General features: G+C 38.1%; 1 protein-coding gene across 1 annotated transcript; it reads right to left on the bottom strand.

The window, feature by feature from the left end:
* Positions 1–465: 465 nt before the first annotated feature.
* On the bottom strand, positions 466–26,728 carry ZFAND3 (zinc finger, AN1-type domain 3; the record flags this gene model as incomplete). The annotated part of the gene is made up of 3 exons (XM_009072946.1): positions 466–636; positions 16,503–16,568; positions 26,549–26,728. Coding segments are annotated over 3 exons (417 nt in total), but the record flags the coding sequence as incomplete, so codon positions are not given.

Raw genomic sequence — 26,728 nt, forward strand, 5'->3', positions numbered from 1 at the left:
CCAACATCTAACTGTGAGAATCAAAATATTTTCAGTTCGAGGGTTTTTTTGGTTTTAACTTTTTAATAATAATGTAATTATAATATGCAGAATGCAGATGCTGACCTATGTTCCTTTAAGCTCTATAAAAACCTTCTCATCTTTGCATATTTACTGATGTGCTTTGTGTTTCTTCTCCTGTCAAGTGGGTATGACGCTCTCCCGCCTTACAGGGACTTCTGAAGCTAAATTCATTAACATCTGAGATCTCTTGAGACAAAGGTAGTAGTGTATCAAGGCCAAAGTTTTAAAGCGGAAATTAGACAGGAACTAATTATAACTTTTTGCTTCCAGTGGAAGCTATAGCTTCCGTTTAAAGTATCTTTGAAAGGTAAAAAAAGCAACGTTCTCTGTATTTCTGCCTCTGATATGGATCTGAGCATGGTTGTGTTAGAAAGTTGGATGCTACTGACAAACAGTACTCACCACAGCGACATGATCCCAGTTCCTGCTGTACTAGTTCCAGTTTTGTTTGGCACTGGAAGCATCGGCGTCTACTCTTCTGTTTGGATCGACTGGTTTCTTCAGGCCTGTCATTACTGTCATCCAGTAGCCGTGGCCGTTTCACAGGAGAAGCCTCACTCTCCGACTGTGAATCTGTTGCATTCACAACAAATATTTTAGGAAAAATATTAGAATTTCCTTGCATCCCTTTGGGCAAACTGAAGGTACATTGCTTTCAGCTGGGGTCTCCATCAAGCAGCATGAGACTTTCCATTTTACTGCATATTCACGTTTTCATGACGATCAAAATGAGTATCAAGTAAAGGATGAATTATCTTTGTTCTCTCTAAGAACCCTTCCTGCTGTCAATACTGAATATAAAACAAACTGATTAGCTTCCTTCTAGCCATGGCTGGGTCATACAGACACATGTAGAGCACACACCACCCTAAACAATTCATCTGTCATCTCATTTAGTTTCTCCCATGCATCATTTTCGTTCTCCCCGTGCAAGCTAACTGAAGTAGGCTGCTGATGAAAAACAGCTGAATGCAGGTTCAACCTATTTCCTCCCTGGGCAGGAGGGAGATTTTTAAGGCACAGCATGTAAATTATAACTCTTATGACTGAAGACAGTACATGAAAGCACCATGCCGTGCTTCCCTCTCTTTCCACGTGGATAACAGTTTAAATGTAAATTAGTATACATCAACAATATAAACCCAAACAAAATAAGTGCAATCTGTACATACATCCTATAAACATCCAAGTTCTCAGCCCTTTTAAAAGAATTAAAATACTATTTGCATTACCAAGTTTATAAACTTCAGCTTGTAAGAAAATAGTGTGTGGAAAGCCTTAAAAAATTAAAGTTCAGGAGAGTCTTACTTTAGGTAGTGTAGTGCCTGTTTTTTTGTTCATTTGTTTGTCTTTTTTTTTTACAATGGAGAGGGTATTGACTAGGGGTAGAAAAGACACTTTCCCTTCCCAAACCTATGCACAGTGGAATCAGTGCTGCAGTTCTTTGTGATAGGAACTGCAAATAAATTTAATCTCCACTGTACTAAAAATTAAATTGTTTGTTGTAGTGCTGCAAAGAGTTGCTGAAAGCCATGACTGCCATCAGTCAGCACTGAAATGCACAATGGCGATCAAGGAAAAAAACCCACATTAATTCAGTTAAGTCCATTTTGAAATGACATTAATCCAACAAGTAACAGGGTAACTGTAGCATTTTAGCCTATTGAACATGCTTGTACCATTATTTTAAGATTCCACTGCTTAAATCTACTTTGTGTTAACTGTCCTGGATTAGGCAGGAAAAGGTAACTGCTGTGGCTAAAACATTGTTTGTATCCTTGTTAAGTCAGTGATCTTACCTGACCCACTGCTTATCAACATCGTGACTCTCCTTAAGTAAATACCTAAGGAAGTCAGACTAGGAATACCTGCTAGCTTCTCCCTCTGGGTATGCTCTATTAACTTTCCCTGGTTCCTCACATGCAATATAGATTAACCCACGTTTCTTAACTGTGTTTCAGCCCTTGTGCCACAGTGTTTTTCCAGCTGTTGGACTCCAATGTTACAGTCATTACAAACATACAACTTGCCTCACTGGGGCCTACTTTGTTTCTGTCATACTGCTCTTAGGAGATAGTGAAAATGTGCCTGGCTTTATAAAAAAGTACGAAGTCTCTCTGTTTCACATTTCATAGAAGACTGAACTGCTTTCTGCACAGTATACAGGTGATAAATTTTTATTAAGCTGCAATGATTTGATCTGATATATGTCTCAAGACAGCCACCTTTTTGATCAGTGACATAGATTACAACCTACACTTTACAAAATACATATATTAGGCCTAAACAAACATTCTGTACACAGTGTACTCCACCTCTGCATGCCTGGCTGTTGCAGGAGCTTCGGCAAGGAAAAGAAAGTAGTGCAAAAGTAGTGCATAATGAATTAATAGTTACGGAACACCTAGTTCTGTCTTAAATTAAATTTCTGCAGAAGATGATTCAAGGGGAAGATGAACAGACTGCCTGACTATCTGAAGAGAAATCCTAGCTCACACTCTAAGGCCAACAGTCCCATCACACAGACACTTGTTTTTGCAGTGCCTAGAAGACCAGGCTAACCGTAAGTACAGGAGGATGCCCCTTCAGCAGACAGATTGTGTACTGTAAGCTGTCTGACTCAGTGTTCAGTAAAAACCTGTTCCTGCTCACCTTGTTACCAAGGATGAAGAACTACATGATTTGTAGTTTATTCATTACTTGGAGAAACAGATATACTGTGATTTTGGAACAGCCAGCTCCCCCACATCTTTGCTTGTGGAAACATAAGCCATTCTGGTAGGTCTTAGAAGCAAATGTGGCTTTCTGAATAAAGCTGATGGAAACCATAGTGGTATTCTTATAATAAAGTCCAAATAAGAGATTCGTGGTATGAGTCAACCAGTGTCTAATCAGTTAATGAAACCCCTGTGCCTTTTCATGAGAAAAATAGCTACCCCAAGTCAGGCTAGTAGTGTAAGTAAAATATTTAATTACATGCTTCCTGTTAATTGGTAATGACTAAGTGAATTTTAACATAAGTTGGTTAGTATCACAGAAATGAAAATTTAGGTGTATCATTTTTCAAAAATGTGTACCTTTCTGCCATAAATTAAAACACTGTTAACAGTGAGGTAAACTTAGCCAGACTCTCAGGGACAGCACCACCTCTCTGATGCAGGCTGCATGCACATGGTTTCACTATCAATCGTGACATGGCCATTTTTGGGGGAGGGTGGGATGCTCTAGGCCTAATGGAGACGTGGGCTGAGAAAACCTAACAGGGAAGGAAGAAGAATGGAAGAGATGGAAGAACAGTAAGAGAAAGAGGTCCCTCCTCTGCTGCTGCCTGCTTCAAGAAGAAGATGAATCTGTTTAATCTCTGGTTTCATGACAGCTTTTGAGGCACTCAGGGTTTTTCTTCTTTTCATAAAGAATCCAGCATACTGACAGACTGGCATTTATGATCTCAGCTGTCTGTGCAAACACCAGAAAGAGCAATAATTAATGGATCCTCAACATTACTGCCATCTCCTCTGAAACTACTTTAAAAGAAGCTTGAGCTGTTAAAACCTCTGTCCATGAAGAAACTTGAATGGTCACAGACAATAACTATGTAATAGGGATTAACTAAAGTTGAGCAATAGTTTATTGCCAATTTCTAGTTGATTTTTTTCCCTTCCTTATTTCATTCTTAGATGAGGAATTACTTAATTCCCTGGCATGCTGGCCATGCATTAGAAATTTCATCTAGAGGAAAATGTCTCATTACAAATCTTTCCCATCACATTTACCAGAATAATTATTTCAAATCATCTCCTGTACTTCACAAGAACCTAAAATTAACATGGTTGTTTCAAAACCCATTTGCTTGTTGACTATTAATGAAGAGACAGAAACCCAAGACTAACACCTTACAAGCCAAGTTTGACAACTGTGACCACCTCAGTCCCCTCTGTTGCTGTATGATGCTGTGGAAAAAGTTATTCTCAAACTCTGATATTTACAATGAAACTAGCATTCTGCCCTCTCACACAGTCATGACTGCACCTCAAAGCTGCACACCTCTTCGGAAGTTCTCATGCTCGTAAGAAATTTATTTCTTTTGCGAATTCACCTCAATTTTTCTTGGAACACTACAGACAGATGTCTCAAAAAATCTTACATAAACCCTTTGGTAATATTTAACCACAATCTCTCTTCTAGTATCACTGCAGTGCCCTTAGCATTTCACCGATTTAGTTTTTGCTCTCCACAGAGTTTAAAAGCAACTGCACTAAAACTCAATGTCCCTAAATAATGTGGAGCAGAGAGACCACATAGGAATAGTCTCTACAGAACTCACATCCCATCACTCGCTTCTTTGTCTCAGGAGGCTCTCCATGAAATCACACTGGAGACTACAAATAACCCTCACAAGTTGCATTATGTAAGTTATTATTTCTCATCCATCACCACAACCATGCAACAGTAGTTGTTTCCAGCTCTAATGAGTAAAAACAACCAATAAGAATCCCCCACAACTTTTAGCCTAGCTGTTTGAGAGACATAATTGAAAGAGTTGCTGCAAGACACTCCAAATGTGAAACATTACTAATGTGCTTCAAACTCTGCAAGAAAAATTCACCTTCCTCCTTTGCAACTGAGATCAAGAAAAAAGGATTCTGTTACAGAAAATGACTTGAAGCATTGGATTTTTTTTTAATGAACAATAAAAAACAGAGAGAAAAATACTTAGTATGTTCAATGCTTTGAGTGTAAGCAGTATTTTTAAGCTCAACAATAGCATGGCTTCATTTCTCCAAGATGAGAGCTGGCACACATGATGCATGTGCTGCTAGGAAAGAGGACATATACACATACATTTTTATATATATATGTGAGCGTGTGAATATATTAATGCTAGCATATAATTTCAGGAAAACAGGGTCATAACTATACATACAATTTTGGTAACATTCCACTTGCACACACAAAAATGCATTTTTGCTGTAGGGGAGACCTGACAGTGGCACAGGTTGCCCAGGTGGGTTTGTGGAGGCTCCATCCTCAAAGGTGCTCAAAACCTGACTGGACATGACTCCCAGCCTGCTCTGGGTGACTCTGCTATGAGCAAGGTGGTTGGACCAGACAATCTCAAGAGGTCAAATCCACCCTCAGCCATTCTGTAATTCTGAGATTCATGGCTAGGAAAAAAAAAAAAAATCAAACCAAACCAAAACTAATTCGTTCCTACCTTTCACAATTTTGGTTTTCTTCAAAACCTGTATTGTCAGTATTATCACCTGTCAAAAAGGAAGCATACTGTACTGCAGTGTAACCTAATGAGGCTATGAACTACCATCTCTAATGAAACAGAAGAGACTCATCTAGCACATGTTGAAAGTTACATGACAAATAGTGAACTACATAGGCTCCTGCATGCATTTTAGCTAAGCTATAATTGGAAAAATTGTGAAAATGCCTATTATCCTTGCTTATCCATAAAATTTAGAATTGCTAAATTAAGTGAAAATATAGTTAGTTTTCATCTTGTATTTAGGTTCCTATACTACATCTGTTTTATAGTTAAGTTTTTGCATTACTCCCGCCATACTCTCTTATGTCAGCATGTCTTCAGTTAATAGATATATTCATTTATTTCTCAAACATTTTTACTTATACACCAAATTGATTCAAAGAAGCACATATTTAAATATATTCAGGCATCTGTATTGTACAGTTCCTTTGATGGATTACCTTAGGCTCTTTCAATTAGTTAAAACACTTCCTAAGGCTGTGGCCACCTCCATTGCTGCTGACTGAAAGAAAGATTTTGTTTGTTTAGAAAACTAGGTGAGTGAGGTTCCTTTCCTCAATTACACCAATGGGTGAAGTCTGTAAACATCCAGAGCCTGCATCAACAGATGAGCTTGTGAAGAGAGGACAGGTGGGACAGCCCTACAGAGCACCTGGTCTGCTGCCTGCTGTTCACAGAATCATAGAATCAGCCAGGTTGGAAGAGACCTCAAAGATCATTGAGTCCAACCCTACCGTCATTGCTAGACCATGGCACTAAGTGCCACATCCAGTCTCAGCTTGAAAACCTCCAGGGATGGTGAATCCACCACCTCCTCAGGCAGCCCATTCCAGTGCCTGATAACTCTCTCTGTAAAAAATCTCTTCCTAATACCCAACCTAAACCTCCCCTGGCAGAGATTGAGTCTGTGCCCTCTTGTCCTACTGCTAGTAGCATCTCATGCTCCAAGGGTAAACACGTGAAGAACATGTTTAAAAACAGCTGTTGACAGTAAAAACATACACAGACAGCAACTGCTGGTGTGTGCAGACACGAGGTTGGATACCTATTGTCCCATCTGCTGGGGGCAACTGATGCAGGGTAGAAGCTTGATACTATTCTAAGGATCTTAAGGGAAGGTGGTTTGGGTTGTTGGTGATTTTTTTTTTTAACAGCTGACAAACAGCATCTCAAGCCCTTCATATATTCAGACTATTATAAAGAATGAACGTTTGAAAAGGCCACAGGAGAAAAAAGGCCACAGCACTAAACTCAATGGTTTTAAGAAAGATGTTTTAAGGGTATCAATCTGAACTTCTTTTCTCATTATTAGTAGCACAGTGGTAGGGTTGGGAGAGGGACAAAGGCAGATTCCGGTGACAGTTAAAGCTGGAGAACAAATGACATCATAAATAGCTGAATAATCAGAACAGGATTAAGCGAAGGGATAATGAACACAGATAACTAAACAGAAGCACAAAAAGGAAGAAAAAAGCTGTAACATGGGACTATACATAACGCAGAAGTTATGAAGGCAAATCATGAACATTCCACAGCACCTCAGTACTACTTAGTAGTAGACAAATATGCGTATTTACATATATGCATATGTATGTCGAAATACATACAAACAAGCTTACGCTGGTTCTGATAAAATGGGGAATTCAAAAGCTTTCAGTATTATCAGTTTTGGTTTTGCTGACTTTAATGAAAGACCTCTTATGCTTTGTGAAATTCTCTAATATTGGATTAACAAGAATAAATAATGCTATAAATATTTCATATTCACTAGTCAGCTCCAGAGTGCATCAATAAGCAGTGCTGCTCTGCTTCCAAATCCTAGTAGTATACTCCAGCTATGTCCTCATCAATCAGATGGTATAGAGTATTCAGGAAGGTAATTCTTCAAACTAATAGCCTAAAACCAGATCTATACAGAAAATATTTGCTCCGTTATTTTTCATTCATACAGAGTTTTCCTTAGTACACCCTTCCCCCCATTGGTGTAATGAGGGTTTTCCAAGGCTAAGACAGAGATTCAGAGGAGGAATTGTAAAAAATCCTCGCCTGCTTGGTGTGAAAAAAACATATATTTTCAATATTTATCTTTCAAAAAACTGATTTGTCATTAACTGCACAACCTCAGTGAAGCTATTAGCAACAGAAATCTTGCAATGAGAGACTATAGTTCCAAGGACTGCAACTGATTAATGTTAAGAAAAAAACCTAAGAGCTCTTGTATTTTGATAAAAATTTTACTGAATGAATTGTGAGTAGGTTCTGAAATCTACAGCTAATCCATCTTCAAAGTACACTTGGTTTTGATTCTATTATTTTAAATACAGCTTTAGAATCAGTTCATATTTTGCTTGTGTTACTTTTCCTAGCAATTTCTGTGGGAGGAAAACCAACCAGCCCTAGCATAGAAGACAATTCCCGTACACCTGATTGCTGTCTACAATCCATGAGAAGTCAAGCTGGCTTATTGGGCAATTCTTACTGTTTGGAAAGGATATATTTGGGAAGCTTCCACACTAACCTGAACCAAAGACCAGATCTACACAAAGTGAGAGGTAGAACAGATCAATGAAACTTGGAGGATGCAACAGTAACGCAACTGACATATCTTACACCCAGCTCTTTTTCAACCCTCTTTTGCTCCTGTTCACTGAATTGTCATGCAAACAAGTTCCTCACTGTAGGAAGACACACTTTCCCCTGTGTATGCTCAACAGACTGAAGCATATTTCCGAGACCCTAAAGTTACTTTCATAGATTTTAAGGTCCTTATGAAAATTATCATCTAAATGAAAATACTGAAAACTTGTACTGAGAAGTTGCCTGGTGCATACTGAAATAATTAGGCAGAATAGAGGCCTTCAACAAGAGTCAGATGAAACCTCTGGGGCACTGCCCTCACATCAAAAACTACAGCAGGAACAGGATCATGCATTAGCGCTCTGCAGGTTACATGTGTTTTAAAATAGTTTAAAAAAAGAATTAAAATAGTACATGTAAGTGGTTATTTGTTTCAAATATATTTCAGGCCAGTTATTTAATGTTGAACTTCTTTTAAAAAATCTCCAGTGCAATAAAATAAGAAATTTAAAATGATAAAAATCTGTGTCTCATTTGCTAAAGCATACTGGTAAGGAAGCTGTCTGATCTGTACAGATCAGATCAAGGTGCTGACTGCTGAGCTAAAATCAATTCAATTCTTCGGGCTGACAGGAGTCAGGTTTTTAAAGTTAATGACATCAACTATTCTTTGCAACATTCTCCATATTATCTTCATATTGGGCAAACTCAAATCAAAATGAAAGCAAACCCTAAGCTCCCTCAGTCCTGTTCCAATAGGCTATAGGTGAGAAACGCAGACATATAACCCTAATTTCTTTGTCCCTGAAATGAATAGAGATGTGGCTTATTTAAAGTTATGAGATGCAATTTTACCAGCAGTCTATGGTCATGAAACAAGGAATTCAGATCTGTTGGGAGAACGGTGCCAAGTAAGCTTGATTGATGTATATTCTCTCATAGAAACTATGTACCTACTGTCAAAGATCACTTAACTGATCGCAAAGATCTAGACAGTTCTGAAAACTAAACATGGCATGAAACAATAAAAGTATTCAACCAGGTAAAGTTGCCTCATTTTAAGCAAAACATACATACAGGATATAATATTTACTGTTGTTTCAATTAATTTCAGGACAAATTCTATGTTATAGTTACCTAAGACTTTAGTAAAAAGATGTGGTCATATCTGAATACTAAAAGACAATGATATAGAAAATGTACAATTTTGTATTTGGCAACAATTTCACCAACCACACTGAAAACCACTATGAGACCACAGAGAACATGTGGTGAGAAAGTGTTGATGGGAGCAGCACACATTTTTTCAGGACAGGAGATTCTAATTTACTGAACCACAGGTCACTTACACTGCTCATGGCCCCCAAGAGCCCTTCTACACAGACTGTTCTCCTACCTCTTTGCTTTGCATTGACCACCCCAACTTTCCCACTTTTCCAAGAGTCTCTCTCCTAGCTCTTCTCTGCAATGCTTGAGGCACTAAATGTTTGCCTGTACTTCTAGGCCTACTGATCTCAGTTCTTGCTGAGTGCTATGAATGCTATTGAGGTAAGCCTAAATACCTTTAATCACTCAGGTCATTGTTTTCTGTTAGTGTCACTGAAAAAATCAGGTTGGAAGGGATTTCTGGGGTTCACCTAGTCCAGCCTCCTGCCTGATGCAAAGCAATCATCAAAGCTGGATCAAGTTGCTCAGGGCCTGGCACAGTACATGTTCAAATATTTTCCAAGACTAAGGCTTTTCAGGCTCTGTGAGTACCTGGTTCCAGTACCTGTGCCAACTAGAAGGGAAAATTATCTACCCTTAATCAGACAGCTACACTGTTCCTAACACAGCTAATTCAGAGATAGTGTTTAGTCCTATCATCTGGTAACTTTAGTTTGACATTCAAAATAGTTTTCCTACTGGCTGACAATTCAGTGTGAACTCCTCTCAAGAGATCATCCTGTCCTACTGACCCAGGTGCATTTCCTCAAAGTTGTTCCACTTCAAATGTGTGGTCTTTTTCATAATGGGATTCAGATTATGGAAATGAAAACAGATGAAAAATTTGAATCAAGAGCAGCAAAAAGAGATAAAGACAAGTGAAGGCTGAGGAATGACTTTACAAAATCAAAAAGTATGAAAGGGGCTATTTGGTGAAGAATAAAAAAGGAAGTTTCAAGGGCCTATCTGAACCACATGAAGGATAAATGAAGATGAATTTGGGTGACTTTAGGGGATAATTAAAGATAATAGGAGTAACAGTTTTAAGTACATTCTGTAGGAGGCCATTCTGTGTTAGGATGCTGGAGTTGAACTGACCTCAGACAGCTGACAGTATTATGTGGTACACAGAGGTATGTGTCAGCACTTGCTGGGAGGTTACACAGGCCAGGTTTTAGTCCCGATCCACATATACATTTTGATTGCTGTTTTTTAATTCTATTGGGTTGAGCTTTGTCCTTTTCACAAGGGGGAAAAAAAGCTTGTTTTTTATAACCTATGCACCCCTGTATAACCAAAATCTACATAAATCATTGCAAATTTGTGCCACTCACACTAGCATACATCAAATCACACTTACTGCAAGAGGTAGTGTCTTGATTTAGGCTGGGATAGAGCTAATTTTCTTCTTAGTAGCTGGTAGAATGCTGTGCTTTGGATTTAGGATGAGAATAATGTTGATAACACACTGAAGTTTCAGATGTTACTACGCAGTGTTTACAGAGTCAAGGGTTTTTCAGCTTTGCACCCCACCTCACTGCACCCCACAAGCAAGGAGGCTAGGGGGCACAAGAAGGTGGAAGGGGACACACCCAGGACAGCTGAACCCAACTGACCAAAGGGATATTCCATACCATATGGCATCATGCTCAGCACATGAACTGGGGGAAATCTGACCAGGGGCTGCTGCACAGGAACTGGCTGGGCATCAGTTGGGTGGTGGTGAGCAACTGTTTTTCATTTGTATTGCTTGTTTTTATTGGGTTTTATTTCTCTTTTTGCTATCTTCTTTTTAATTAAAACTTATTATTTCACTTTAATTATTAAACTGTTTTGATATCATCAAACCAGGAGTCTTCTCTCATGGAGATTGTGTTCTACTGCCTTGAATGCTCTTAAGAGAATTAATCAGAATTACTGTGATTTTGGGGAATACAATGGGAAACACTAATAAGCATGTAAGTCATCATGTTCATCTATTTATCTTATTCCACAACAGCAATTTTATTTCTTAAGGGCAACAATCCCTTCATGGATGACTTCAACAGACTGATTAGAAAAAGAAGCTAATCCTAAGTAAGAACTACTAGCATGTTTTACAAACATCTTCAAAACACTGTAAGTATTTGTAATTCATCTGCGGAGCATGTGAAAGAGCTTTCACAGCCACAGTACATTTTCCACCCCTTTGGACACTTCAACTACATAACTTGCTCAATTTATGAACAATGCAAAAAAAAGGAACACCTGGAAACCAGAAAGTGTGGAAGTTAATTTCAAAGAAATACTATGAAAAGTTTCATCTCAGTTTAGTGTACTTTGACATAGGTAGATGGAAGTATTCCTCTCCTATACCGCAGGATGATAGAAAAATAATCTATTTATTTTATCCTGGCTATACTGAATAGACAAGGATAGGAATCACTGTTTTCTCATGCTGCTGCAAGCCTTTTCATTTCTGAATGCTGTATTTTTTCCTACTACTCAGAAGAAAAACCTCTTCAGAAGTAAACAGCATGAGTGATTAATGCATGAACTATAAAGATGCCTGCAAAATTTCTCTTTAGATTAAAGCAAGTACAGACTAAATTTCAAGGCTTTTTTTCACTATGGTTCAATAAAAAGATGATTTAGATGTCTAGCACAGAAATGTGCTAGACTGTGAGAGATAAAAATCAAGAAATACTTTAAAAAAAAATATTACCAATTATTGTGTGCTAACAAGCTCTTTAAAACCTTCCCAGAAACAGCTGAAGCTTTTGTAACTCAGAGAAAAGGATCATCACAGCTATAGCTGACTTTTAACAAACTTTTTGATATATTGACCCTAAAGCTATCACTTTGGATTCTCCAGCCACACTGATTATAACTCATTTAGTCTAAAATGCATGGGCTGCATTCAGTGTCAAAGAATGTCCAGGTGATCATATAAATTATTTTTAATGAATGAGATCAGCTGTTTTAATTTGCAAAAGGTGATGGTGAAAATGAATCATACAATTAGAGCAAGTCCATAATTTTGTTTACAGGTATGACTATTGCGATCCTTACCATAAGGAGGATTTTAATCTACAATAATCATAACACTTTGAGAAGGCTCTTAGATAACCACTAGGAAAGGAAACCAATCCGTCTATCCAGATAGATATGGAAGCACAGGACAGATAATATGGCACGTCACAGAATAAGGTAGTAAGATGAGGCAGTAAAAACCCATCAACATAGATCATCTGATCACGGTATGGTGTCATCTCCCAGCCTCTATTAGCTCTTGATGCATCAGTGCAAGTCCCAGACACTTTATCCTGTTTATAATTGCTGATGAGCAGTAATAAGGCCTCCATGCCTCAGCTCCTGTCCGTTCCACCTCAGCACCCACCTATTAGGTTGTAACTTTTATTTACAGCCTTGCTTGATGTGCTGTTCTATTAGTACAGCTTGAAACTGCGTGCAAGGGGGATGGTGGGGTGGGAGAAGAACGTCCCTAATGGGCACTATTATTGCTAGGGCTGAGTGATTTATTATGCTGCTCAAAGGCTGTTCTATCATCACTTTCCTGTCGGTGAGAGAGCTCCTAGAAGGCTGGATTTCTAACACAATGCCCTCCAGAAGTCAAACACTAAAGAACACCTTAAAAGTCCCTTGGTATACTAATGAAAAACATACCTCAAAGTTGTTTTAATGTTATAAAAGCCTCCTTCAATAATATTTCGTGTATTTTTTGCTCAGGAGCTTAACACTTCAGAGAAATCAAAAAAATAAATCTAATTAGAGGTGTAGGAGGTCCTTTTGCCCTTACTCGATGCAGATTGATTGAAAAAATGATCATATCAGTGTAATGATTCCTTGGTTTTGACTCTGGCTGAAAAATTGTGTCCTTCTATTTCCACAACCTGCCCTTCCTAGAACTCCTAAAAGGCTGTCCTCTTGACTGTACAGGTTCAGCCCCAAAGCATTTAGATTTCTGGCACTGCTACAAGCAAGCACATGACTCAAGAACTCAAGTAGAACAGTGTAAGCTTCAAAAAGGACCACAGGCCTTCTTAATTCCTTAACTCAAGCAGAGGAGAACTATTTCCATCTTCTAGACTAAAATTTTAAACTAAAAAACACATAGAGAAAAGAGACAGATACTCATCTGGTACAACAGAAATACTACCACACCAATCTACTACCACACCAATCTACTTTCTCCAACCTCATAAAATATGAGCTAGCTACACATGTAACTATACAAAATATTCCAGATGCACATTTCTCATGAACTGCTACTGAGAAATAAAGTACTTAAAACCTCACCAACTTTACAGATGTAATGTATGAATTGATTGTATCATTACTGCATTTTATCTGCCTGTTTCTACCACCTTCTCTATGGCACAATTAAAAATTAACCGAGTGCACTCACACAGTTCCACTGATTTTTTTTTCCCCAGGTTTCTTTAAGCTGCATGAAAATGTTTTTAAATCTGGCTGTTTAGAGTTGCATAGTAAATCATCGTTAAAGTTGCACAGCAGAAAACCAAGAGTAATATGCCATTTGGTACTGCACTTCCACAACGTGGGCACCTGATATAAATGGGATCTGGATGCCCTGCAGACTAGAGTAAGCCTCACAGTATCTGCCATCAATCATCACATTACCTAACCATTAAGAAACAAACAAAATACATAAGAAGCTATACACTAAGCCACATAGCCCCATCTTTTTTCCTACAAAATCTTCAGGCCGCTGGCTCTCAAAAAACCTTTGAGGCATCATCCAAATTAATGATTGCAAGGCTTTATTCATTCTTTTCATTACAACCCTTGTCCTGTGGCACACTGCAACAGAAATACTTTTTACCACAGTGATGATTCTGGCAAACATGAGGAGGAAAAAACATACTATTTGGTGTCACAATACTATTTTTTATCAGAACAGCTCCTCCAGCACACAGGTTGACAAGTGCATTAGGTAAAAACTCTTTTTTCTGTAAGAGAACTTTTCCTGTGCCTTGGCAGATTTATTGTTTTCATCTTTCTTCAATGGCTACATCTGTGCTAATAAAATACAAAAGGTTTGTGTCTTCCTTAATATCCTCCTCATGGTAACTTACATACAAGATAAGTAGGTCAAATTTCTAATTTTCTGACTCAAATGCTGATTTAGGGAACTTTAGGGAAAAACTATGCTTGAAGGGGTAACAAAATTACACAGATGAATTCCAACCATACATTCTTCCTTCAAAGGTCTTTCAAGCAGCTGAAATGTAGAATACTTAAAGAAAATAGGCTTACACACAATGTGTAGTGTTGACAAATACTGTTTGTGTCACTTAAACAGCTTCGTAGGAAGGGATACTAACCTGAAGTGAATGCAATGTAAAGAATGAGCTGGTTTTGGCTGGGATAGAGTTAATTTTCTCCACAGTAGCTAATATGGGGCTATGTTTTGGATTTCTGGTTAAACTACAACAAATGTTCACCCACACTGTACGTGGCTTATCCCTGAAGATGCCACAGCATTTTTGGGTAATATTTTGTAGCCAATGTTTTCTTGTCAATTCCCAGCAAAACACGGCAATTTATTTTTAAAACTAAAGTTTCCTGAAAATCCAAGATCTGGAGAAGAAAACTGTAACTCTTGGTAACAGGTTTATTAGTATAAGAGACTATAAAGAAAAGATGTAGATTACTGAGCAAATAATGTAAAAAACATCAGTGAAAACTGAGATAATATAAAATCATTAGGTTTAGTTGACTGAAGATGAAAATTGTGGCATCCAATTAAGGTCATCTCCTTGCTTTTTGTAAAACACACTAAATGATTAACATACTATCATGTAGAGATCAAACATTATCACAAACTGAAAATAAGAGAAAATAAGAGCAAATTTAGGCAAACATTTAATGCATATTTTTCAACGTGTCTCACAGCTTCATCTGCTTTGTTCTAAGAACTTTTACTGTTGCCACTTGATGCTCCAAATAGTGAACCTGTGTGCCTTTTTGCTGATTATAAGCACATTTAAAAAAATATTCCTACAGTACTCTCAGTTTACTCTATCTATACCACCATAGCAAGCCTTTACATAATCCTGCAATGAAAACCATTAAACATTACAAGGGCTTATGCATAAAGAAAATACAGTTTAGTAATACCATAAGGAAAGCAAATTAGTTTGCAAGGGATACAGTGGCAAACATTCCATCTCATCTAGCTGTATCTCCACAGCTATGGAGAAGAGAAAATCCAGTCTTACTACTCTGGAGAAGTATCTTCCAGTGCCAAGCTTCTCTGGCAAACAATACTCACAGCACTGTAACAGATGATCATGCATTACTTGCTAAGTCTGCACCTGTGCCAAGTGCAAGGTAATGCAGCTTCTCTTTAATCTTCCTTCACTGCCAATTTGCATCATCACACATTTGCCGCAAGCTAACAACACACTTACATGGAATAACTACAGTTCAGCTAAACAAACAGCAGCTTGGTACACTTTTTGAAAGAATGACTTCCGAGGATATTTACCTTGAACTCCTTAAAGAACAAGGTCCCTTAATCAATCAGGAATATCCTTCCTTTCTGTACACTCAATATAGCTCAATTGCTATATAAATGCAAATATAGGCAAAACTTATTTTGGAAACACAGACTGCTAGAACATTACCACTACTTACACACCAGCCACTCCATAGGAGGTTATGGCCTCCTGCAGTGGTATTGGTGGAAAGGACTGTATGAGCTCTCCTTAATCCATGCAAAACCAAAGCCTGAAAAAGACCTGAGCCAATGCAGGCAACTTGACTGCCTGCCCGAATGAGTGCTGACATGGTTCTTCACAATGAATCTGATGCAGAAGCAATGACTTCAGCCTGGCAATTACCCAACATGTCACTATGACTACCAGCTCTGTGAGGGATTATCTGTCTATATCCTGCATGTAGAAATAAAGTCATCAAAAGGACCCAGAACAGGTAAAATTTAGTCTGAGTGCAAATATCATTAGTCTATACTACATCTTTGGTTAGGGAAAGTAAAGTCAATATACTCCAAACAGTTTTCTACTCAGTACTTTGCATTTTCAAGGGAAGGATTTCCAGGACACTGTCATAACCACCATTAGACCTAAATCAAACCGATTACTCTTGTATGTCTTATTTTCTCAAAGATTAACTGAAAATGGAATGTATTTATGAATTATCTTAACACGATTCCCAGATGAACTACCTGCCATACTAATCCGTTTATATATACATTTCTGTCAGTAAAGCAACAATGTTTATTTTCTTTTCACATTCATCAGGCATGGTTACTACCCTTTACTATTAAACTATAACCATACAGCTAAATATCATGCAAAACCTTGTTCCTTGATCCCCACAAAACACATACCTGAGTCGCAAGATCTTTTGGTTGGTGTGGTTAATGAGGCATGAGCTGTACCTGTGCATGGCCCACCTGGAAACAGAGAAGATCATATGTCTCAAAATACCACCTATTTAACATTTACAACCACATCAAGATTATACTTAGGAACATAAAACACTGAGGAGTACTTCTTTTTGGAAAGCACATATGGAAGTAATCTACTAGTCTCAGTATTTCTTTCCCAGACAAATCTGAGTATGTCTTGTGCTGAAAAAAACAGATGAGAAGTTAGGACAAAGTTATACTTTATAAATATACTTTATAAATATTTCAAGAGGCATTTTTAAGAAAGCTGAAACTGTAATTGCAATGCTAGAAATGTATCTAACTAACCCACAAGTAACGCAAGGGACAAAGTCATCACTTCTCTGATGTCAACCAAAACCTTACTACTGACTCCAGTGAGATAACAGCTTTGCCTCTTATCTTGTTCTCATTATGTGTTCTAAGTGTGGCACAAGCATATGCTAACAAGCTTTTTCCATGTTTAAGGTTTCTCAGCTCTGGACTCTTGCCCACTCATCTGGTATCTGCCTGGTTGTAAATAGCTTTTTGGCTTTTTTTTTAAACATGAATCATCGTTGAGGAGTTCTCCAGAGATCTTGTTAAAATAGCAACCAATTGAGTGTACTCAGTGTCTTGCAGTAAAAATAAATAAATAAAATCCATGTAGCAAAGCCAAGACAAATTGACAGTAGCCTCACCAGTGGTAATAACACATCATAGCTTTGAAAATTGGATATTATAAATTGGATGATGCTAGGGAGCCTGAAATTGAGTTAGACCTACTAGAGTTTGGCTATCAAAATACCAATAATCAAGTTTGCACTGGACTGCTGGTGATATAGTAGTACTTTACCAGCAATACAACAGGGCTCAGTATGACAGGATAACCTATAACATAAGTCTTCATGCCCTGAAAAATAGTTTTTCCCTTAATTTTTTTGCAGTTTTTGCATATCTGGAAAGCAGCAGTGTAACTCTGGCAATGATTTTCTCTTTTCAAATATTTTCAAGCCTGGCCTGTTAGTAAAACATTTCATTTTGCATCTTTCTGAGATGCTACCTCTTTAAGTTTTTCTTTCATTTCTATTTTTCACTAAGTATCAGGTCTTAGGTAACTTTGTCTATCCTGAAAAACTGATAGCATTGCACTGCTACAAAAGAAAAGGAAAATAAATTTCTGCAACTGGGAGGAAAAAGTGTGAGGAAATTAATTTGGTGCATTTTATTTCAATGAAATGCACTTGGGAACAGAGTTCTACACTTTCAGTTTTCCAGAGAAGGACTAATAAACTTCTTGAGTTTTTTTTTGTTCTCCCCAGAACTCCCTCTGGAGCATACACCATTTCATAACCGTGCAACAGGTAATCTTTTAGGGGCTGTTACAAAGGCCAACAAGCCAGTGCTTGGCCTGCAGGCAAACACTGAGTCCACTCATTAGGGCATGGCCTGAGGTTAAGCAAAGTTATCAGGACATGGGAAACTACTGAACATGACATAAGAAATTGCTGTTTGTGACGGCTGGCAGATGTTACAGTGTTGTAAGACACAGTTGGATTTTGCAGACTGGTTAGCAGGGAGCTGGTGAGAAACAGCTGGACACCACAGGTAAGTGGAAGGGGGCGGTGGGGATCTCTCTGCAGGGTCAAGTCTGCCTATGAGAAGAGCCAAGATTGCTTTTGCAGTGAGGAGGACTGGGAGTCCAGGGGTGGATGCCTTTCCTAGCCAACAACAAAGCATGGTGGATGGATAGATCCTGCTATCACCAAGGTGGTGCCCGCTTCAGGTGTAACAGCCCTGGCAATCAACAACTGCTTCACAACTACAAAGTGTCAAGTAAGGCAAAATGATTTTTTACAACATACATTTTTCTAGGCCAGAATATAAAAAAATAAAAATATTATCTCAATCTATGTTAGTAATACTATCGTAAAAGGCTCAAAAATGCCTGGTCTAGGTTTTGGTGCATTTGGGAAGAAAATCAATACTGAAACAGAATCCTTAACAAGTTTTCTACAGAAACCTTTTGGATATAAAAAGTACAGAGCAGTTCTGTTTAGTCAGTCTCAACTTTCAGAGACCAAGTATTTGGTTTCAATATAGAATTTGTGTAAACAATACATAGGACAGGGTATGGAATTTCAATGAACTGACTTGAGACCACAGCTGCCTCTTAAGATGCAGCAGCAATTTTGTACACAATTTTAGTTCCATCTTCTCAGTGTTCACTGAATAGACAGTGAGAAGCATCATGACTGTGGACTAACAAATAAGACTAATCCTTGCAATTATTGTACAGTAAATATTTACACCAGCTGATACGTTCAGCACTCTGCTAACTAGAAGAACTTTATTTCTCACATTCTAAAGTACAATAAGTTGGTATGCATTCTGCACCTCCTTGTGTCAGAGTTTTTCTATTATTTATTCTTCCCTCATTAGGTATTGCTTTCATACAGCTTTGATTTGTATTGCACAGCACCAGAGTTTCAACAAAGAATATCTTGGGATTTGCATGCACATACACTAGTGCCTAATAACCAGCAAGTACTTTGCAGCATTTCCTTCTGCTACTCTTTTTGTTCCACCATTAAAAATGTCATGCATAATTCAGTACTACGGGCTCGGCTGTGCAATTTTATGTGGAAGACACTAAGTTGAATCTTTTGGTATACATAACTGCTAATTCAGGCATCTTTATACTGTTTGAAACAGGGCAGTGTATTTCTCACAGCTTTGATATAAATTCTGCATGTGAGAAAGAAAAGGGAAGTTAGACAACAATAGAACACCACTCCCTGGCTATTCACAAAGGTAGGCTTATAATTTAGCAGGACTCAGGCTATATCTGCACCTTCATTGCCAAAAAAGTAATTTTTTTCAAGGGTATTTAACTGTGCTACATTAAACACTTCAGTGCACAGTGAAAGACCACACATGTCTAGCTTCTAACATAATCCACAGGGCTGTAGATTTTCCTTTCTTTTTTTCCTTAGCTCAAACAAAAGATTAAAATGGAAGAACAGAGATACCTTTCTACTCTATATCCAATTAAAAACATTAAACAACAGCTTCGCTCCTATTTTTTTCCAGTGTCTGGTTTCTGGCACTTGCAACTCCTCTTTAAACAAAAGCAGCCACTGCCCAGCAATAACACAATCCCAAGAGATGATTAAAACTGCAAAAATACTAACAGCTAGTGAAGAAATTAAGAGAATTGTGTGAATCCTCAAGTTTGGAAATTCAAACATAGAATTGATAAAGGACAAAACAAGATCCTTTAACTCGAACCCTATCATCTATCAATACAGAAGGTCTTGTTAATGTAGCTGCTATGTTTTTGGCTTGTGGCTTTCTGTAACTTACTGCTAACTGTACTTGAAATACAGCAATTTGGAAAAATAGGTTCAAACCCAATTTCTCTGCTAACTCTCTAAAGTACTAAATTTTATGTATCGCTTCTATTTCTATAGATGTTACTATTGCTATTATTTACTATTATATATTATTATAACTTCTGTATGTTTAAATTGACTTTTAGAATACCCTTCTGCATTGTCCACTTCCCTTCCTGAATAGGAAACAACTGCCAAGTACCATCTGTCCTGAGAACACACCCTCAGTCAGGGCACTTTTTGTTTCCACTTCCTTCAGTCTTTGTAAAGAGAAGTGACTCCACTCAGTCCAAACCTTCTGTCAGGAAAAAAGTTAAATACTAGGGTAACTTCCCTCTTCTCTCTGTTCAAGGAAGCACTAAGCTTGAACCCAGAGTACACGCCAGGTGGATTTGAACAACACTTGGAAGAACTTACTGAGCAGAGAAAGAGATGCAGAATGGAATGAAACCAAGTTTGTACAAGACTACAAAGTCTAAATTACAGTAATATGCTGAAATAATTTCAGATACCACAAAACCTACAAGACAGATAATGAACAAACATCAAAAAAAGGTGGAAGCAGCCTGAAGCTCAGTAACACTTGATCACAGTAACATAAAGACACATGAACTTCACTTTGAGCTTTTCATACGATGATGGTTCCTCCCCAGGTAAAGCACACTGACCCCTGGCATGCAATGAGCTGGAGGAGGGTAGTAAGTAAGAGCTCAATTTTCTTGGACAGCAGTGTTGTAGCCAGGACAGGAAAAATTTCATGGCTATTTGTAATACAGGAAAGAACCACCTCGGGAAACTTATCCAAAGCAGTAATCTAGCTGTGCATTTCCTGAATTGGTAGAGACATAATCTAATTAATCCACCCAATTGAGTTTGAAGCCAGTCATTGATTACAAACACTGATACATAAACAAAGGGGCAGAGAAATCTCTCAGTTCAGTCTGCACAGAATAGACTACCTTTAAGGAAAAAAGGTACAAGAAATTGACAACATTTATGAACTGCTCATTTGCTGCAGAATGGGTAAGTGGCACGATAATGTAAGTGACGTCATTACTGAACAGATCAGAGGCTATCACAAAAATATGCACTTTTAAAATTTAGTTTACAAATTTGCCTTTATATAGTTTCGTGGATTTTTATCTACAAGCAGCTTTTGGAGAAGAAAATGAAACCTGCTCTACTTTGCAGCTGGATGGATGGTAAATTTTACTGTAATGAAGTAAAGGGAGAGAGGATTCAGATTCCACCTTCTTCCCTCCTGCTGTCTCACTCCATTACCTCCTTTTCCTCAGTCTTCCCATTGTAAGACAGACATCACATTCTTCCAATTTATAGGTGTAAGCTGAAGTGTAAAAATGTGCTTTTTGAAATCCGCAGTTAAATTACATTTTTATAAATAATTTTTAAGTAACTCAATAGCTGTGCAGCTCTAACCCACATTTTTATTATGTGACTGTGTTTCTGACTGAATCCTCAAAGTCAGGGCATCTTGAAAAATATACAATGACTAGCATCCAACAACAACAACAGTCTTTTAAAAATCACTGTCCTTACTTAAAAGGAACAAATCTCAGTTAAGGATATAATAATAATATTCAAAATATGAAGTATTTTCAGAGCATACATAGGAAAGCTGTCAACCATGACTCTACTCACAAACCCAGGCAAAATGCAAAAACTGACGTCATTATAAATTGGTAGAAACCTTTTGCATAATGTCAGAGAAGGCCATTCAAGAAGAAAGTAACAGCAAGAAAGAGCACATCCTTGTTTATCCATTTTTCATAAAGTTATGTTGAATAAACTGACTTTTTTTGTTTTACTCCAAAGACAGAAAAAATATCATTACTTTTCTAGTACTATAGTCTATGTGGTTTTTCACACAGTCATGCCTCAATAAGCAGTGACATTCAGAGTATAAACATTCAATAGGTGCAGTAGAAAAAACAATCTCTCACCCTCCTGCCAGAGATCTTTTATAGAAGCCTACTGCATCTTTGTCTCAGGTGTAGTACACTTCATATACATGAAGTAACTTCACCAAAATAACTTCAGAATTGGGGGTATTTCAGTGCTTCCAGTACATGCAAATGCTTAATAAAAGAAACAATGTTTTAAAGCAATTTTCAAACTTATCTTGCAAATTTAAGTTTTGAGATAAAGATGTTTTAAACACTTAATTCAATGTGCAACGGCTCAAATTCTGGAGGGTATAGAAAAACTAGCCAAAATTTACAGATATTCAGTTGAGAACAAACTTTGTATTTGGGCGTCTAAAATTCAGCACACACAGAGTGTGATCATCACCTTATTTTTGGGCTGAACTCTCCAGTGTATTTTCTGACATTCACAGCAGTATCTCATATCTTTGTTTATCTTATTCCTCAGTATAGAAATGAAGAGCATTTAACTGTTCTAGAAACATCGGATAATCCTTTTGTCCTTTTTCAGTTGTGGTTCTTGCTAATTCTAGGATGCCAAGAAAAGTTAAGCACATAATTAAAATAAAATCCTGTCAACTGAAGCTAAAAACTACTGAAATACCAACCCTGATCAAGCTGCCAGAGTCAGTGTTCTTCACACTGACATTTCTCCCGTCACATAACAACACTGCTAGTTTCAAACCCGCACAGTACCAGCTTTAGGTCTACTCGTATAGTGACAGAAAAATAATGTGACAGCCCCAAAGAAAGCAATGAAGGTCTGAAACCAAGCAAAATTATTCCATATGCAGTGTGACCTTTTCTTTACCAAAATACATAGAACCTTGCTTAATAAGCTAATCTTTTTTGCTTAAGAGTGGTGCTGGCTGAAGGTAGGGACAGAGAGAAGTTGAGGGCCATTGTCAAACCCATTTTTTTCCTGTCTGCTAAAAATAATGAAAAACTTTGTCCACCCAATAGGAAAAGGAAATCTTTGACAGAGTAACCAGCTGATGTGGTGACTGACACTGAAATAACTACCATTAGGACCTTCTAAATGAAAGGAGGAGATGGAAACAAAAAATGAGAATACATGAAACTTCACCTGCACATAAAGCAGCAGCAGAACAAAGGTTAGACTGATTTAACAATCTGTTAAGAAACAGATCATTAAAATCCATGCAAATCTATACTGCGTAGAGCTATACCAATATCAATATACTCCTTGCCTGCAAAAGTTTTTTTCAGAAAATCTACTGCAACTGATGAGACTTGAAGGTTCTGGATGAAAAAAGGAAACTCAAAAAGTATATGTGTGTGTGTGGGGAAATACAGAATTTCACAGAATATCCCACAAACACACAATTGCAACAGCTGTATTCTAAAAACTGGGGATCAGTAATATTTCACAAAACACATGTGAAGAAGGTGGAAAAAAGTACTGAAGTTGTGTCACTGTCTCCAGGCATAAATCTTTAACAAACACATTTTTGCTGACTGTAAATAAAAGTTTGAGAACTACCTTTCACCTACTAGGGGGAGAGATACTTAATCAATGAGCAGCCACTGCAGCAGGTAATTTTTCAGAACTGAGGGTGATGGGAGATAGAAAGTCACTACAGCCTGGCTGTGTATGCAAGACACTCAGGAATGCAAATGCAACTCTCACATAAAATCAAAACAGTAGCAAAAAACCATAGGAATACTTGAACATTGTCAAACTGAACTCCTGCAAAATACAGTCCAAGGAAATTTTCTTCTATAGCATTTATTCTGCGTTAAAAAAGAAATGGCTACTTACAAACAAGTACAAAAACCCTTCACTTTCTCTGATACAGGATATCCACATTACATTTCTATGGTTCTCTTTACTTGTCTGTTAGTAGTCTCTGTTAGTTGCCCTGACATGAATGAATTTAATTGCCTAAATGACTTGCAGCAATTTTGCCCACACCGGTCACCCTATGGACTCAAGTACTGTGGCAAATGCCTTGACGCAACACTCTCCTCAAAACCTTGAAAGGAAACAGAGAAGAGTGGAATGCACCATGAGAATCCTTCTGGAGTAGTCCAATTTTTCCACACTTTCATAGGGATTACCATAATGATCCCACACCTTTCTGGTGGATTCTGTGCATTTCTGGTGAATTACCACAATTCTATTCAGAACAGAACACAGCTGTCCATCATCACACGGCACTGTGTGCTGGTTTGGGCTGGTTCTGCCTTTCTTCACAGTGGCTAGTATGGGGCTGTGTTTTGTATTTGTGCAGAACACAACACAGATAATATGGAAATGTTTTTGCTATTGCTGAGCAGAGCTTGCAGAGAGCCAAGGCCTTTGCTGCTTTCCATACTGCCACACTGGCAAGGAAGTTGAGGGTACATGGGAGATTGGGAGGAAACACAGCTGGGACAGGTAACCCAAACTGACCAAAGGGATATTCCATACCATATGACATCATACTCAGCATATAAAGTGGGAGGAAGAAGGAGGCGGGGGGGACATATGGAGTGATGGTGTTTGCCTTCCCAAGTAACCCTTACACATGACGAGGACCTGCTCTCCTGGAGATGGCTGAACACCTCCTGCCCATGGGAAGCAGTGAATTAATTCCTTGTTTTGCTTTGCTTGAGTGTGTGGTTTTTGCTTCCCCTATTAAACTGTCTTTATCTCAACCCACGGGTTTTCTAGTTTTTACCCTTTCGATTCTCTCCCTCATCCCATTGGTGAGGGAGTGAGCAAGTGGCCATCAGGGCCTTAGCTGCTGGCTGGGCTTAAACCATGACACAGGGCAAAAATCAGCCTCCGAAAAACAGCTGTAATAAGAGCAGTGCATGCTTTATAGAACACGCTGCAAAATAAATGTTGCGCAGAAAGATACACCCTCAAATTAAAATCAAAAAGGCATTTAAAGTTTGGGCATTCTTCATTATGGGAAAGAATCTTCCACACTGAGGTCATTATCCATCAGAAAAGCTCTATCTATGTATAATTACTTCTGATAAATGATATTACACTTCATTAAAGAGGTAGTAGGGATGTGAGAGAAGACAGAGGGAGCTCAAGCTGTAAATAAATCTCTCCACTGTATTTCACGTACAAACACCCCAGCAGGAAGTCATAAAGAGGGGTTATTTTACAGGAAATACTTTCAAATGCTCTGCAGGCTGTGCTGCCTAATATCCATCACCTTCAGTGTATGTACACAAGCTTGCAGCAATTCAGGATGAAGGACACTATTTAATTTCCTTCCTATTCCTGTAATCACCTTTCCACCCTCCTCAGCCACAACAGAAACACTTTGGTGTAACACAATTTAGTTTCTACTTGAAGAAATTTTCAGAAAACCTGACCAGTAAGCACTAGAGAAGCACCCTATAACACTAAGTGGTAGATCCTGGCTAATAAACAAGCAGGAGTGCTGAAGTTCCCTGCCCTGTGAAGGCCCAAATGTGTTGCTGGAACATAATGTGTTTTCCAGAATTCTCTAGGAAGGGTGTTTTAAGGCCTTGTTTTGACAGCAGGCTACAGGTTTTCCCTGAAGAAGCACTGGACACAAGGAAGAGGTGAAGGGTGGTCAGCTGCAACTGTGTATGTGAAGGAAAAACAAGATATACACGACAAGTTTAGTCTTATTACAAGAACTGGTATCAGAACATTCACATTTGTATTTCTGACAATATTCTCAAATACAGCCAACCTGCATATGTAAAAACTCTACATACCTGTAAACAGAATAAATATTTTGGCATCTCAGCAAAAACATCTGTAGAGGCCAAATATCCTATACAAATAGTTAACACAACTGAAAGCAAGCACATCAAATAGTTTTTACTCCTAGTGCTTTGTCAGCATTGTTATTTCCAGGAGTTGCCTCAATGTTGGGGAATCAGAGTAGCTCTGGCAAATTTCCTATAGAAAACCAAGCATTTTTTTCTTGCAACGCATATATCTATTTACTGGACACAACCTAAAGTAAACTCAGCTCAAGAGGGTTTCTCTCGATAGAGTACCTTCTAAAATAAAGATATAACTGGAGAAAAATGAAACTACAAATTACATGCTGGAGCTTAAGCTGTAGAACACAGATTTTAAAACTCAAATCTATTAGACACAGGATGAACTTGTAAAGACGTTTAGAACAATTTGAAAGGCAACTTCATCTCGCCGTGTTTGCTGATCTTTAACATCTTAACTTACCTTTGGGGGCAATTTTTGCCTGACAGCATAACATAGAAGATAGATGGGTCATGAAAGAACAGATGGATTACCACATGAAACTTAAGCTTTATGCAAGTAACCTAGCAGCAACCTAGACAAACAGCCACTCTTATGTTAAACTGCAATAATTGAAACCCAATGTTTGAAAGTCAGATTTCACAAGATATTGGTGTTTAACCTAGAATATATATATGTCAATTTACCAGTAATATGAGAAGCAGTTTCTCAAAATTAAAGTGTATGCCACACTTCAAATAGATGGAAAGTAAGTTAGAAACTCCTGCAATCAGTTTGTTCTTTGGTTGAAGCCACCAACGTCTCTTTTGTGAAGAGCTTCTAACTTCCCCTTTTGCCCTAAAACCCAGGACATTTACTTCCAAAGGGAGTCAGTGAAACAGAAGCCTAAGAACAAAGCAAAATGTTTATGCTTCCTTTGCTTTTACTTAGGACTTGTCCACTTACATTCCTCTTTGCTCGGTGAAGTTACATTCAGTTCTGTCAAAAGTTGCTGGTTGGAGTTAGCGGCCTGCGTGGTTAGAGAGGTATTGCTGTTGTCACTGTTCGTTTCCCCGGAGAACAAATCTGACTGGCTGTTGCTTGTGCTGGGAGTAGAGTCATCGTCTGGCTGTTTCTTCTGGAAAT

Source organism: Acanthisitta chloris, unplaced genomic scaffold (genome assembly GCF_000695815.1).
Source record: "Acanthisitta chloris isolate BGI_N310 unplaced genomic scaffold, ASM69581v1 scaffold4274, whole genome shotgun sequence".
Taxonomy (NCBI): Eukaryota; Metazoa; Chordata; class Aves; order Passeriformes; family Acanthisittidae; genus Acanthisitta; species Acanthisitta chloris.